Raw genomic sequence first — 16,178 nt, 5'->3', positions numbered from 1 at the left:
ATTAAAAAAAAAAACAATGTAACTAGCCATTACATGAAGAAGTTTACATACATAACCTCAAACCTACAAAACACAGTTTCAACAAATCAATTATTAAGTTAGCACAACCTTGCCCGAAACTAACCTAAAAAATCACTAAAATATAAATGTACTGTAACTGAAGAGTTACACAGAAGTAGTCAACAAATATTTAAAGTCGTGGTAACTGGTAACTTACACCAAAAAAATTAAGTACAGAGAAGCATTTAGCTGAAAAATATGCAAAGCCCACACAACCCTCTCTCCTCACAAATGTTTAAGTACAGAGAAGCATTAAGTTGAAAAATATTCAAAGCCCACATAGCTACTTTTTCACACAAAAGTTTTAGTAACTGAAGAAGCTTGCAGAAAAAAAATGTTCAAAGTTCTGATAGCTAACAAGATTATTTAAAAGATCATATAGGTACATAGATATCTACAAAAGTAAAAATGAATACACAAACTCAAATTTACTCATTTACACGAAATCCATAAATTAAACCCACAAACATACTGCTGGTACCCCTCGATATAGGTAACTTAAAGTAGCCCCTTGCTTGAAACCAATATAACCTAAAAATCGTTAACATTTTAGCTTGCCGTCGTCCGGGTTCTCGTGTTCGAGACCGGGCGTGTATACTAGCGGGAAATTGGCTCTTATTGAAATTACGTTCCGGGAGGGCACCAGGTTAGCTCAGTGTCTAACCAATTTGGGTCTTGTGGGAGCGTTGCCCCTGTGTGGCCTGTTAGGACCGTCAGCGGAGTCCATGGTTGGAGGGGGCTCTAGCTGGTATCACATCACAGCCCCTGTGCAGCATAATACACTGATTCCTAGCTGGGATAGGGAGGTTCAATACAATGACAAACACGAACTCGAGATGAATATGATCACTGGCACGTTGCACACGGAGGGTGCGGAGTGGCCGTTTAATTAAATAATGATTACAGTCGCAAATTACACTTATATAAAACTTGCACATAGCACAAATAATTACCCTACAAAGTTACAATTATTTCAGTATGAGTGCTCTGACACACTGTCACTAGTTAAGCCCTCACGCCAGTCGAGGTTGATTTGAGGTGGCCAATCCCGAAAATTGTTAACTGGGCGGCATCCGCAGTTAAATTAAATACAAAGTTTACTCGTAGTTGTCGTCGGTGCCTGTGCACTCAACCTTAACAAAAGTTCATTAGTAGCGGGAGTCGGCCCGTGCCGTAAAGTGGACTACCCCGCGTAATGTCTCCTGCGGGGAGTTTAAAAATTAAATGGCTGGGTTAGGCCCTACACCGTAAAATGACTGGGGACGCACGGGGAGTTAACATAACGAATAAAATAGGTTTGGGTTGTATGACTATAATTACCAGAAGTACTGATCAGTGTGGACAAAGGATGATGGCTCCCCGTGGAACACACGTCCACCCCGGTCCGCGAGTCGCTCGGTACTGGCGTTTGCCCTTGGCGCGAGGGAAGGTCTCAGCGTTCTCTCGCGCCAAAGTTGCTAAAGTTCTGTTATTCGGAAATTATTTAAATAATAATAAGCTGAGAGCAGCTCTAAATTCACACATTTATTATTAATAATTAATCTTAATCTTTAATAATTATGGTGTACAAATTTATGTAAATTAAGTTTAAATAATAAGAGTCACACCAGAGACTGTTCGTCACTTGCTGACTGCTCCAGTGTCTAGTCACACATAAAAACAGGGAGGTAATATTTACGTTAACACAACACTATAAATTATTAAGGCTGAAGGCCGCAAAGGAGGCACTCACAAACTTATTAAGGTAAGTTCACACGTGAGTGACTCGGGCACTCCTGCGTCGCACTTTCCTTGGGCAGGGGTTTTAATTAATAGTGGAGTTACTATTAAATTTTGTTTGATTATTAATGAATTGGAGTCGAGGTGTTTAATTGACTAGACATGGCCATTGATTCTACCTATGGCATCGAAGGCTCGCTTGACTCGGGTGGGCCATGGCTAGGGGTGCGTTCCGTTAGCGGGGTCGGATACTGGTGGGTGCAGGTCGGGCTTTGGGGTGGCCTTCGGCTGGACGACATCAAACTCATGTGCGTGCAGGTGTTGAAAACAACTCGCGAGTTTTGGCATGTCTGTGATGTGTGTAAAAATATGTTAGCAACCTTTAAATAAATATGATTAACCTCTATACCAAGGGCCAAGTATACCCACTATTGGCTTTGTCAATTAGAGATATGCTCGCGATGTACTTCTGGAATCATGACTCATCTCTCAATAATGTCTGAGAGCGTGAGCTAACCACAACACTCAACCAATCATGACATCGTGGACACAAGAGTCACTCAGCACACAGACATTATTTACTCACAGAGTTTAACTTCTACATGACAATACATTGGTATGGTAAATGTTATAGTTGACGTCGTACCTTTGTGCCTCTGGGTTAAAGCCCGGATCACAGACCTGTCCGCAGCGCGCCGCGGCTTTGGGAATGACATCACATTCTCTACGTGCGTGCGAGAGCAGTGCCCCGGCATCCTGGTCTCTAGTCCCGTGCGAGCCCCCTTCGAAGCTAGGCATGGTCGCGAGATGCTCCATAAACTCGCCGTTATTATAGCTTTTTGTTCTGTTCTATAGCATGTTATAATCTCTTTTATCGTTTTTTTACTGTGTGTGTGTGAGTGTTGTTTTTGTATCTGGCGTGTTCACGGGCCAAAACACGTGGACTAACACAACTAGCCTGCACCGCACTTTTCTCCAGTGCGGGAGATGTCCCTCGGCAGCTACACGGGCCGGACGGTCCACCCCTGCCTCCCCGCAGGAGACTGCTCTACGCGAGAGAGCTGGCACTGGGCAATACAAGAAAACGGCCGAGAGACGTCCGCCACGTCTCCACGCATCCTACGGAGATGGGTATGCGACATAGTTAAGAAAGGAAATAGTTAGAAAAATTGAAATTATCTAATGCTTTTTTTTAGATTCAGAACATGCGAATACATGTGTGAAACTGACCATGGGACTTAAGCAAAAAAAATATTTGCTCACGAAACTGACGCCACTCCCGTTGCCTGATTAAGTTTTGAGTGAATTTTATGTTGAAAATAATCTCAGGGGGCAAAAACGGGGTTCGACCTCGTGGCTCCAGGCAAGAATGTGTCGCGATTTTAAACTACCTGGGCTGTTCAGGCCACCCAGGATGCTTTGAAAATAAAAGGAACACCGACTGGAAAGAAACTGCACTTTATTAAGACTGTTACACTTACTTGTCCAAGGACTGGCCGAGTCTGTTGTCAGACCGTCGCTTCACGATTGGTTGAACATATTGACGTTGCACGCGAACCGGATAGGTTGCAAAATCGTGTATAAAGATTTATCCTGTGATCGTTACTAACATGAAGGCTGCGGCAAATTATCGCAGAGCTGATTTAATGCAACTGTTTATATGGTGAATGAAGTTAAACATATAATGACAGCAATATATAATCAACATCCTTAAAGGTGCTAGTAATCTAACCCACTAAAAATGCGAATGCTTCAAATTGTTCGTAAGCCCGGCTAGATGAAAAACATAAGAAAGTCACAGTCACTTCTTACAGGTTAACAAAGTTATTACTTGGTTAGATTGCAAATAAATATATGACACAGTTAAAATCAGCTAAATTGAAGACACATATATTAAAGAGTTAGTACATGACACTCGAGGCTTGGTAGTGTGCCGTGTATTAGGGATTTAGGCACGTTTTATTTAAAATTTTGTAATCTGAAATATTTTGGAAATATTATTTTTTTTTTCTCTCATCTTATTTTCTTTACGGCCAGGCCCTCAGCCTCTGTTCTCAGAGGCGAGCTGATTTTCTTTCCCAGCCTCATGCTAGGCTAGCATTCTGGCTAATATTTCTCCCGCCTCCAGGCACGTCGGGGCCGGTAACTTTATTTCTTCGCATGACTACCTTTTGCTAAGAGCAGCTTGTGAAGCAGTGCTGAGCCCTGCTAACTCTGTCACGAATCGGTATAAGGTTCACTAACAGCAAGACACGACAGGAGGATCCCGTGGGCCTTGTGTCCCACAGACCATGCGTTTTTTGAAGCCACCCCCCCGCCTGCTCACCCACCCTCTCTTCTCAGAAGTGGCTAGGAGCGACGACCGCTCGGGTACGTTAACCGAAGTCAAGGCCATCTCAGGCTTGACAGCCGCAGTTACGATTCTGGACTTTAGCGACACCTAGCGATGGCTGTGGTAACTAATGCCACTTGTGAGGCGTCGGTAGCGCCGACACTACCGCGCTCGCGCGGAGGTAACGACAACCTTTCCCCTCCTTATGTCTCAGGCCGCTAGGTGGCACCACTGGTTACTCCATTAACCCCCTAGCTTGACACTCTCGTCGGTCACTAGTCGATTTATTAGTACTTCCTCTCGCCACCAAAAGATAGCGCCTCAGTCGCGCAGTCACTCCAGTAAGATCTAATTTTTTTATGCCGGACACCTTCGGGTGGGCTCGGTAATTTTCGGCTCAGAGCCTAACCCCCCTCCCATTCTCTAGAGACCCCGCGCTTATGATATTCTGGTGATATCCCGCTCTGAACTTACTTCGGTGCGCGCCTCCTGACTGACTGGTACCGTTTGTATCTGCGATCTTCGGCGAAACATCGCATCGTATATTATGTAGTCTTCTCAGACTAGAGGGATGGAGTCCCTAGCTAAAATTATTAACCAGTCAGTAGTTTTTTATATAAATTATTTTCTAATTATTCGTGATGACTTCCGTGGCTACCGCGAATCGTGGTTCTAGTTTGCGGAGACGAGACGCCCTCTCCTGAGCGCCAGGACCAACACCCTGTTTTGACAGGGTTCCAAGTTTGGGGCAACCAAAATCCTCTGCCAGAACCTCTGGAGTCGGTTCCTGCGCAGAATCCGACATCATTAGGCCTACTACCTTGATCACCGTCTACCTACAGCCCCGGGTGATACCCGCATAATTCTATCTTTTTATTCACGAACCCAAGATTAGTATAACCCAGTTAAGACAGCGGACAGTAAAAAGCAGTTCGAGGAGAAGAAATTTATATTATGTTTTGGAAGGACTATATGTACAATCTTTAAAGTTACCTATGTTAATTTCATTCTTGTTTTTAAATATTTTAATTTTTGTTATACATTCAGGCCGGCCCTATCGTAAATAACGTTAAGGAATATCATATAATAAGTGTAATTGTGAGTTATGTAAATAAGATCACTTATCAATGAAAAACAGTCTTTACTAAGGAAAATTTAATCTATAAAAAAAAAAGAACAATGATTAATAAAATAAGGAAGTCTATAGACGTAACAGTTGTTCTTATTTATTTAATATATAATAACGATCCTTTTACTCCCAAGTATTTGTAGGGAGTCCCTAAATTTTCTTTGTTTACTCCTAGTGTCGCCTCTGTTGTTGACTTTTATAGTTATTAATTGAGGGCCTCAGTAATCAAAGCTTCCAAATCTTTTAACCTTATTATTTCATTATTATTTAAGACACTTGGGGTATTACAGTAGAAGCCCTTAACAAATAACGATTCACTGACGTCGAAGCCTGGAAACTGCGTATGACTCAAGTCCGCTGTCCGAATGCTTAGGACATGAAAAATTACGTAGGATGTTGAAATATCCCTGTTGGGATTAAAATTAATTATGCGAAGAGCCGCATGTAAGGACGTTCAGCTGAGTGGGGTCGGCACAGAGCTAAATGAAAAGATTTGGTAAACTTACAACTATTGCGATGAACTGGACGTGGCGCGAAACTGTAAGCTCTGCGTTCGCTGAGCGACCGACCCCTGTGAGCTCCCGACAGCAACTGGCGCTAGAGCACCGCGCGACCTCGCGCCAAGATGCGTGTAGCGCGGGAAAACAGCTCCGACCAGTTTCGGACTGAAATGCTATATTTGATATTACATGATTTGATGTACTTTCGGCCCTATGTCCCTTGGTCCCCGTGGAAGATTGCCCTGAGAACTCGTTCAGTTGCCCGCATAGCTCCAGTCGAAGAGTGGTGAGTTCTGGCCTACGTGGCCGGGACTGGAATAAGTGGGACAGGGAAAGGATTTTGGGGAAATTGGAGGTACTGGCGAAGGCGGTAGGAAAAAGTACATCTTGTCTGTTTCCGTGTGCGGGGTTTATTAACGGAAGCCCTATCACAGCCTGGCCAAACACGTTGCGAGACGAACGTTTCTCCCTCGCCGCGACCCGGCCTCCCAAATTACGAAAAAGATGAAGATGCGATCTTGTAGGGCGGCTGAAGGCGTCCCCGTGATGTGCTCAGCTAATCGCGAAACTCGACCGTACTTGGAGTGTTACTTCTAGCGGAGCGGAGCGAAGCAGGTCTGCTCCGCGCGACAGCTCGTCGGCGACTGACTTTCCGCCCACCCGCGCGCGCCGATAAACGCGGGCCATGTAGGAGGGGAAGGGGAAGCAGGCAGGCGCGGGAGAACACGAGCTCGCGGCGGGCCAGGCTGCGGATCTACACACTAACACAGGCACTGAAATAACATGTACATAAAATACAAATACAAATACAAATGAATAATAAAGTAAAACACTGACGTCCCCAGGGCTCTAAGCCCCTTTCCGGTCCCCGAAATAAGTCTGGAATATGGATTAATGTAAATTGCCCAGCTAATCCAGCAAGTAGGTAGGGGTTCAGGCCTACTGTTGCCGGGACCGGAAACTGAGGAGGAAAGGTTCGGATGGGCTGATGAGGGTGGAAATCAGGTCGAAATTAGGTAAAGTTCGCTAACTGTTCGTACACTGGTTTATTGCGGCTGGTCCACATTTGCCCTGACCGCACCTGTCTCGCGGTAACAGTAACACTCGCCTCTTGTAGTACCGCGAAAATGTTAAACCACTGAAAACTCCCGACCATAAATGTAGTTGACGAATCTGTAAGACTATCGAACGTTAATGGCCGTAGACGTAAGTCCGCACGTAATCACGGACGCGCAGACTCGCGGAGCGCGGAGAGGCAGGTCCACACTCCGTGGCAGCAGAGCGGCGATTGGCGCTCCCGCCTCGCGCACGCACTGCGCCGCGCGAGGGGGGTGAGGTGGAGGGGGGAAGTCGGTACGAACGAGACCGAGCGCTCGCCGTGGTCCAGGTGCGGCCTCTACATCGCTACACAAGAACGCTAATAAACATGGCACTATTAACAAGCAATATTTACACCCATACAATAGTTGTCCATCTTTGAGCAGTCTCTAAAACATGGACACTTTAAGGCGCACCGCACTGGCTTGGGGGGGGGGGGGGGAACAGAGCATGCCCCCTCCGGTACACAGCGATGGGCAGGAACGGCCTCTAAGCCTAGGAGGGCACGACGACTGTCGTCAACACATAACAAAATACAAATATGTGGCCGTCCGTGAGCGGTCCAGGGCGCACGCGGGTGCGCCCCTGATAAAAACACTACACTGAGCTGCACCACTAAAGCAAGAGAGGGTGCTGACGAGGCATAACGGCCTGAAGGAGCCAGGGAGACACTTGGGTCGACGTCAGATTATTTAACAATTGCACATAATTGTCATATTATTTCAGTATATTTATTTTTTATTATTTGGCTGTTTTAAAAAGTAGAATTACTGATTTAAATTATACATTAGCGCATTGCCACAAGGGCCGGGCGCTGTAGTCGCCTTGGTGTTCGTCGCGGCGCACTTTCACTCACACGGCGGACATCACGCTCGGGCGTGTTCGTTTTACTTACGAGTAAGTGTTGTTGGGACGAAACGTCCTGTGCGATCCAGAGGGAGCACCGGTGGTTGGCCTCAAAACATTTTGAGTAAATAATGTCATATCTACAATCGCACATTAAATCCATAAATCATAGTGATAAATTATCAAATCAACCCACAATACCATCAAATTAATCTGCATTTTAGCATATTGCAGCCCCCACCCCCCTTTGAATTCAACCTAACATAAAGATCAGTTAAATACCACCACTGTAAAAATACAAGTCGAAAAATATGCATGAGTTCAAGTATAGAGGTTATCTCATCCATACTAGCATAAGTTCCTACATAAAACGAAACAATTAAATATAGCACTCTGGCCACTAAGAGCGGTATTCCAAGATGTTTGTGTAAGGTAGCGAATATGCACAGCCTTGTTGGGCAACTGCCGTACCCTAACTCTCGGGTCATATTCCAAATGTGTCCTAACTGAACCCCTGTAAGGTATCAGATCGGCAGCCGTTTTAATAAACGAGGACTTGTGCGAGGCTATAAACAGTTGTACTTCGTGGAATCCATCGTAATTTTCGCTTATTTTTTAAAACTATGGAATTATAATTTGAAATAAAATATTTAATTTTGGTTGTACAAGAATAAACGATGAATTTTTTGCTGTATTTATGTTTGCTGTTTTTTAAGATATTAGGCGGAAATTTTAATCGTAAAAGTTCCGTTAAAGTTCATTAAAAAGGAAAATATATATATACAGTTATGGATCAAATCGGCAACAGATAGGACACCAAAAATTAGTGCCCTAAAAATAAGAGACTGGCTGTGTCCTATCGTGCACTTAGAATATGGTTAGGGTACAGGTAATGCATATTCAACACCTAAACCCTTATTTTTGTGTCTTGGAATATGGCCCTAAATCTTTCAGACCATCCCAAGAAACTGTCAACGTTAGGGCCGTTCCCGTGGTTCGGAGTCGCTGCCCAGCTGCTCCGGTAGAGAGGGTACGTGCCACGTGGCAAGGGAACTACCCTAACTCGGGTGAAATAAAAGAGTTTATGACGTTAAGTTGTGTTTACTGCACACGTCACACACTGTACATGGGCTGTCATAGCCCCCATCTGTGACAGTCCATCAGGGCGACATGACAGTGACGCGACTGACAGTGACTGGAAGTGACGAGAATGACGATGACACGAAAGACTGTGATGTAACTGCCGACGCGAACGATGGTGATGTGACTGACGGTGACGTGACTGACAACGCGAATGATGGTGACGTGACAACGATGACACGACTGACAGTGTCCGTTCGACTCTCACTCACAACTTCGCGACCGCACTCTCTCATCCCACTCAGGCGACTAACTCGACCCACGCTCCGCGACGTCTCAGCGGGTTCCCCCCTTGCCGTGCGCACATGAATCCCCCCTCTTCCCTTCGTGTGCGAGTGCGTGGAGCCCACATGGTCACAGGCGGGGAGACGCGAATCAGTCGCCTGGGAAACACATCTACAGGTACACAACACAAATATATATTTACACACTCACATAATTACATAAATAAAACCCTTATGAAAGGCACATTACTGTTATGGTGGTGCCTCTGCAGGGTGTTCCCCTCTCGGCCAAGGCCATTTGTTACAATTTAGCGCACGGGCGCCGGCGCACACGCAAGCCTGAAGCAGCAACGGGCAATAATGGCCTCAGCGAGCCGGAGGAGCACTTGGGACGACGTCAAAACATAGGTATAATGTATCTTATACTGCCATTATTCTGCAAATCACAATAATCTTTTGTAATGGTCACTTTAACATTTGCGCAGTCTTTACATTTTTTTATTAAAATTGTGGAATTTGAAAAATTGTACTTTCATAATGAGGTGGGGTTCTGACATAATTATTTACCCCCATATCCATATTTCCTCTCAGCCACCCTGATATGATGTTTGACGCCGTCCCCGCTGCCTGTTTTGAAATTACGTTAATTAAAAAGGTTTAAAGAATTTTGATCTCAAGGGCGGGGTTCCTGGCCTCGTGGCTGCAGGCAGGGACGCGTCGGCAAAGGGCCCCCCGGGCTGTTATGGCCTCCCAGGACGCCGTATTAGAGAAAACACACACGTACGTTTAACAGATTTATTACGTCGCACACATTACACTTCTCTACGTCACATATGGCATTCTCACGCGACTGGCCGCATCATCGTCGACCTCCGCTCAGCCTACACCACCCTCAATTGGCGGTACTCTTTACGGTCCCTCGGTAGCCCGGCGGCTAGTACTTTAAGAGGGGTAGGTAACCCGGCGAGTTACGAGACGAATGCTCGGGTGAGCGGCAAGCCCGTTTCTGCACACGTGGATGTTTGTGCGGGACGTAACACGGGGTACACTTACGGCTGGGTATACAAGTTCACTTAACAAAGACATATTACACTAGAGTCCCTAAGGGCTATTCCCGAGTTCGGGGTAAAGTTCAAGTGTCCCACTCAGGTGGTCACGCAAAGGCGGATAATCCGCGTGGTGGCGAGGGCCACGTTAAGCTGGGGACGGGCGCGGCGGAATCCGGCGGGATATCTCGTCTGCGACCGTTGCACGTCCCAGGTGATGAATCGTTATTAAACTCTGTTTCGCGTTCGGCACTGTGCCGCCCCGCGTGGGCTATGAACTAGTTCCCCGAGGGGTTTTTTAATAGCGTGAGGCGCAGGCGCCACGACGGGCCGCCTAAATAATTCCACTTCCGTAGCACTGGAAAGACTCGGTGGCGAGTCACACATTTTAACGAAAGGCCGCACGAGATATCGTACGGCCGGTTAGGGCCGACCGAGGAGCTGTTGATAAAGATTTGAAGATAGTTACCAATTGCTGTTAACGTGGAGATGGCGCGAAAGATGAATGCTCCCCGTGCGCGGGGCTGCCGGCCCAGGTGAGAGCTAGATCGCTACTGACCATTCTCCCTGGCAACCGGGCCAGGGAGGGGGTAAAATCCGCGGGAAACTGCGGAACGCGGGAAGGTAATTCCGGCCAGTTTTGTGAACGATATTGGTTTACAAAATGATTAGTTAATTAACAATAATTATTGGCTGTTTTAAAAGTTTTAGTTTTTGCTTGTTTTATCAAATGCATGTACACAGACTACCTAGTTGCGCAATGCCACACCCGGCCGGGCGCCTTGCACATGTAGGAGGCCGTGATTGACGTCACGCCGTTCGGGGCACTGCACTACGTTGCACGCACGGGCGTGTTCGTGGAACAGCACTGATCAGGTGTTGAGGACACATAATGGCCTGTGCTCTTAGAGGGAGCACCGACGACGGCGTCATGTTCTACTAACCTTCGATAATATATATGCTCACAGCTTCTTACACTAAAACTTTCTCAAAACTTTTACATTCATGCATAAATAATTGAAACATTTCGCTGGATAGATTCTTTAACTCTCAAGAAATTTATGAAATTTCCATTTTTGCTAACCAATTGAATGTATCCAATACTGTCTTTGCTCCCCACCCCCTTCGCACAATAAGCTTTGAATGAAAATGTAGTTTCGATGAAATAAATTTCAAAACTGACGGACAAACAACTATTTAAGTTGACTTTAAGCACTTGTTAAAGCGCAGCAAGCAACTTTCTGGGATTTGATTATTAAGTCACCGAGATTTTAAGATGGCCGTGGAGGGCTAAATTAAAACTTGCATTGACTATTGAGTATTCTTTGTATACTGCACTAACCTACACTGTTACACGGTTACACTGTCCTACGTTGCAGTAAGTAGAAGAAAGGTCGAAAAAAACTAAGCTCAAAATAAAAGACAAGCAACTATTCCCTGTCATGGCGTCATCCTGTGTGTTGTGTTTTCGCACGTGGTCGCTATGATGTTATTGTTCGTTCTGGTGTAGTTACAAGGCTGTTGCTAGGAATATTAAAATGGGTAAAACTAGACGTCAAAGGAAACGGCCGAAGTACAAGAATCCTACTGGTTTGCTTAGTGTAAAAGATACACAACAGGAAGAGGGTGAACACAGTGCCGGAGACCAAATTTCTAAAAATGAGATAGCGATAAGTGCCGTTCTTGATCAGGTTTGTTAATAATATTCAATTATTAATTGTTTAATATTTTACACAACTAGCCTAAGTAAGGAATTTGAAAGTTTTGTAAAATCTTTAAATTTTTACCCCTGATGAAGGGGTTAGACCCAAAATAATTAATATCAATCTAGTGCAAAATTCACACAAAATTTTGATAAAATTCTGGCGTCGCGGCTTTTCCTTAAATAAAATAATAACATTCGGAAAATTCTTTTTCGAACATTAAGGACGATCCTCTATATAGGTACCCTGGAAACAGCGTTTCTAATTTCCTACTGGTTTTTGAAAAGTCACCGCTAATAGGTTTCATTACAATACTTTTACATTGACGCTTCCACTGCCATTTTTTGCTTTCCCGTGTGGGTCCATGTGTTTATGTTTTGGAGCCCTTAAAAGTCATTTATTGAGAATGGTCGATTAGGTTAGCTTACCTTCAATATAAATAATTTAAAACATGAAGGGCGGATATTTATGTTAGTATAATAGCTGCTCTAAAAATTATTTATTGGTTGCGTAGAAATTATCAATTTACAATGTAGCTATCCTGACATAACTAACTATTCACATGATTTCACAGTATTTTTAATGAAGCTATGCTAACTTAATCAACCATCCACACTTTAATGTGGCATGAATATTCTCTCATAACTCCTTCACATAAGTCTATGAAAGATGAAAAGCACGTGTTTATCCTGTAATATGTGCTACTGAGTTGCTAGTGCAAGCGACAAACTTCTGTAACCTTCGGTTACCTAACTATGCGGGCTTCAGAATGGACGTATGTGAACTGGTTACTACGCTACATAGTAATTCCTAAGCAACCATTAAAAATATTGTACAGTTTTTTAATGTAGCTAGACTAACCTACCTAACTGTCACAGTATATTAAACAACCGTTCTCACAATGTAACAGATTTATAATATTTATTCCGAACATGTATAAATGTGATCCCGGAATGGACTATTGTGAATATTAGGTTTGCCGATTCTGGGATTCTCTGTGAATAAGAACGTTAAAAAAAATAGGGACAGATGCATCAATGCATAGGTATTATAAATAATTTTAGCCATAAAATGTGAGTTCTCAGAAAACTGTTGGAATATAAAGATTCTATTTTAAAGGTAAATACAGGCACGTTCCTAGTTTTCTGAAAATGTTATCTGAATATTTATATTAATTTCCGGAAAAGCCGCAATGTAATTAAATTACCAAAACTATTTTGCTGCTTCAAAAAAGTGTGCAGTGAAGTGAGCAAGGTGTGCATTGTACACTGTTGTGCCAGTGAGGAGCGTGCAGTGAAGGGAGCGAGGTGTGCAGTGAAGTGAGCGAGGTGTGCAGTGTACACTGTTGTGCCAGTGAGGAGCGTGCAGTGAAGGGATCGAGGTGTGCAGTGAGGAGTGTGCAGTGAAGTGAGCAAGGTGTGCAGTGTACACTGTTGTGCCAGTGAGGAGCGTGCAGTGAAGGGATCGAGGTGTGCAGTGAGGAGTGTGCAGTGAAGGGAGCGCGGTGTGCAGTGTACACTGTTGTGCCAGTGAGGAGCGTGCAGTGAAGGGATCGAGGTGTGCAGTGAGGAGTGTGCAGTGAAGTGAGCAAGGTGTGCAGTGTACACTGTTGTGCCAGTGAGGAGCGTGCAGTGAAGTGAGCGAGGTGTGCATTATACACTGTTGTGCCAGTGAGGAGCATGCAATGAAGTGAATGAGGTGTGCATTGTACACTGTTGTGCCAGTGAGGAGCGTGCAGTGGAGGGAGTGCGGTGTGCAGTGAAGTGAGCGAGGTGTGCAGTGTACACTGTTGTGCCAGTGAGGAGCGTGCAGTGAAGGGAGTGAGGTGTGCAGTGAGGAGTGTGCAGTGAAGTGAGCGAGGTGTGCAGTTTACACTGTTGTGCCAGTGAGGAGCGTGCAGTGAAGTGAGCGAGGTGTGCGTTATACACTGTTGTGCCAGTGAGGAGCGTGCAATGAAGTGAATGAGGTGTGCATTGTACACTGTTGTACCAGTGAGGAGCGTGCAGTGAAGGGAGAGAGGTGTGCGTTGTACACTGCTGTGCCAGTGAGGAGCGTGCAGTGAAGGGAGCGAGGTGTGCAGTGAGGAGTGTGCAGTGAAGTGAGTGAGGTGTGCAGTTTACACTGTTGTGCCAGTGAGGAGCGTGCAGTGAAGGGAGCAAGGTGTGCAGTGAGGAGTGTGCAGTGAAGTGATCAAGGTGTGCAGTGTACACTGTTGTGCCAGTGAGGAGCGTGCAGTGAAGTGAGCGAGGTGTGCAGTGTACACTGTTGTGGCAGTGAGGAGTGTGCAGTGAAGTGATCGAGGTGTGCAGTGTACACTGTTGTGCCAGTGAGGAGCGTGCAGTGGAGGGAGCACGGTGTGCAGTGTACACTGCTGTGACAGTGAGGAGCGTGCAGTGAAGGGAGCGCGGTGTGCAGTGTACACTGCTGTGACAGTGAGGAGCGTGCAGTGAAGGGAGCAAGGTGTGCAGTGAGGAGTGTGCAGTGAAGTGATCGAGGTGTGCAGTGTACACTGTTGTGCCAGTGAGGAGCGTGCAGTGAAGTGAGCAAAGTGTGCAGTGTACACTGTTGTGGCAGTGAGGAGTGTGCAGTGAAGTGATCGAGGTGTGCAGTGTACACTGTTGTGCCAGTGAGGAGCGTGCAGTGGAGGGAGCGCGGTGTGCAGTGTACACTGCTGTGACAGTGAGGAGCGTGCAGTGAAGGGAGCGCGGTGTGCAGTGTACACTGCTGTGACAGTGAGGAGCGTGCAGTGAAGGGAGCGCGGTGTGCAGTTGCAGTCGCCGGACGTGGAACACAAGGTGTTCGGGCTGCAGACGCTGGCGACAGTGTTCACGGAGCCGTGCGCCGTGCAGGAGGCGGTGCGACACGAGGTGGTGCGCGTCGCCGCTCCGCTGCTGCTGGACGCCAGCGCCTCCGTGCGCCACGTGGCGGCCGGCGCGCTCAGGTGCGCTAGTGTTCAGTGCCTTTCCCGGTTACTGTTGGTCAGTTCCAGCTGACGGATACATGCTTGTATTTCCTGCCTGCCTCCACAAATCTTATAATTTAAATTGAGTCTGCTGCTCTTTCACATCCAGCAATTTTTAATTAGTTAAAAAGTAAAGTACCTTGGTTTGCCTATACCGTAACTAGGGTCAAGATTGTAAGGTATTATTTATTAGGTTAATTTTGTTTTTAATATCAGGGGATTTCTGTGTTATGGTTTTTTTATTTATGATATCTGTTGATTCATCACTATATAGCATATTATTAAACAAACATGAAACATAAATGATTTTGACTAATATACATTTTTTAATATTATTTTTAATAAACATGTATTACTATTAGCAAGTTATGTGTGTTTGGAAAATGTACCAACTCATAATGTACAACTAAACTTGCAAGGATAAAAAATGTAAAAAAAATTTTGAATTTTTTTTTTGTACATACATTTTGTTACAAACTTTGTGCTAAATAAATTACATTTATTGAATTTACTGTATTGTTACGATTTACCGCGGGTTCGTAAAGGATAGCCCAATTAAAGATTTTTATCACACACACAGTTTTATTTATTACCACTACTTGTCACTTACAAATAATCTTCTAAATTGGCAAATAATTAATAACACTTAAAGAAATGTCAATTCCCCAGTCACTCGTTCCACACACCTCGCTGGGCCGCACCTCTGGCGCAACTCTCGCCGCAGCACCCCTCGTGAATCTCCGCCGCGGGACTCTGTCGCCACACTCCGCCGCCGCCGCCGCACTTCCCTTCGCCGAGATCCCACTCAACACCCTGGAACCATCGTCCTAGGACTTCGCCACTCTATCGCCCGGAAACTCCGCCGCGGGAAAACTCCCGACTTCACTCTGAACTCTCTGACTCAGACTGACTCGAAGGTCGGCCCCACGTCCTTATATAGCCCTTGGGTTCCCGTCCAGAACAATCAGGCATGTCTCCGAGATATCGCGCGGCCTTCGCCGTCGAAATGTCCAGAAACGTGTCATGAGTCCTGTCGAAGGACACAGCGGCTGCTCAAAGAATGCCGATAAACGCAACAAGCATAGTGTTCCCACAAAACGCGCCGATAAACATGTCTGAGTCCTTTTATGCCGCAGTGCAGCCTCTTAAGTAACTCGATCTGAGGCAGGTGCGCGCTGCGAAGGTCAGGATGTCGCGAGATAGTATGGCACGAGATACCAGGGGGAGGATGCGGGTGGAAGGGGGCGCAGACAGGCAGAACGGGCGCTGCGATGCCAAGCACTGCAGCCAAGCGCGATCGTAACAGTATTAAAAGATTAGGTTTTTGTGATTTAAATAAATTTTTTGTTATAAATGCTAATTAATTTTACTGGTGTTAGTTGCATTTCAGTGCCTTATTGTGTGTTATCTTGCTATGTA

The 16,178-nt window shown here is 45.5% G+C and overlaps 1 protein-coding gene across 1 annotated transcript in view; it reads left to right on the top strand.

Moving 5' to 3' along the window:
- The first annotated feature begins 11,500 nt into the window (after positions 1 to 11,500).
- LOC134540111 (HEAT repeat-containing protein 3) overlaps positions 11,501 to 16,178 on the top strand; it is an 82,999-nt gene continuing 78,321 nt past the window's right edge. Inside the window, exons 1-2 of the mRNA XM_063382606.1 lie at positions 11,501 to 11,785; positions 14,566 to 14,738. Coding sequence (XP_063238676.1) covers positions 11,633 to 11,785; positions 14,566 to 14,738 — 326 coding nt within the window. The 5' untranslated portion in view covers positions 11,501 to 11,632. The remainder of the gene's footprint in view (positions 11,786 to 14,565; positions 14,739 to 16,178) is intronic.

The sequence above is a fragment of the Bacillus rossius genome, chromosome 16 (genome assembly GCF_032445375.1).
Source record: "Bacillus rossius redtenbacheri isolate Brsri chromosome 16, Brsri_v3, whole genome shotgun sequence".
NCBI lineage: Eukaryota > Metazoa > Arthropoda > Insecta > Phasmatodea > Bacillidae > Bacillus > Bacillus rossius.
Note: the sequence above shows the minus strand (reverse complement) of the source record. Positions and strands in the feature narration are given on the sequence as shown.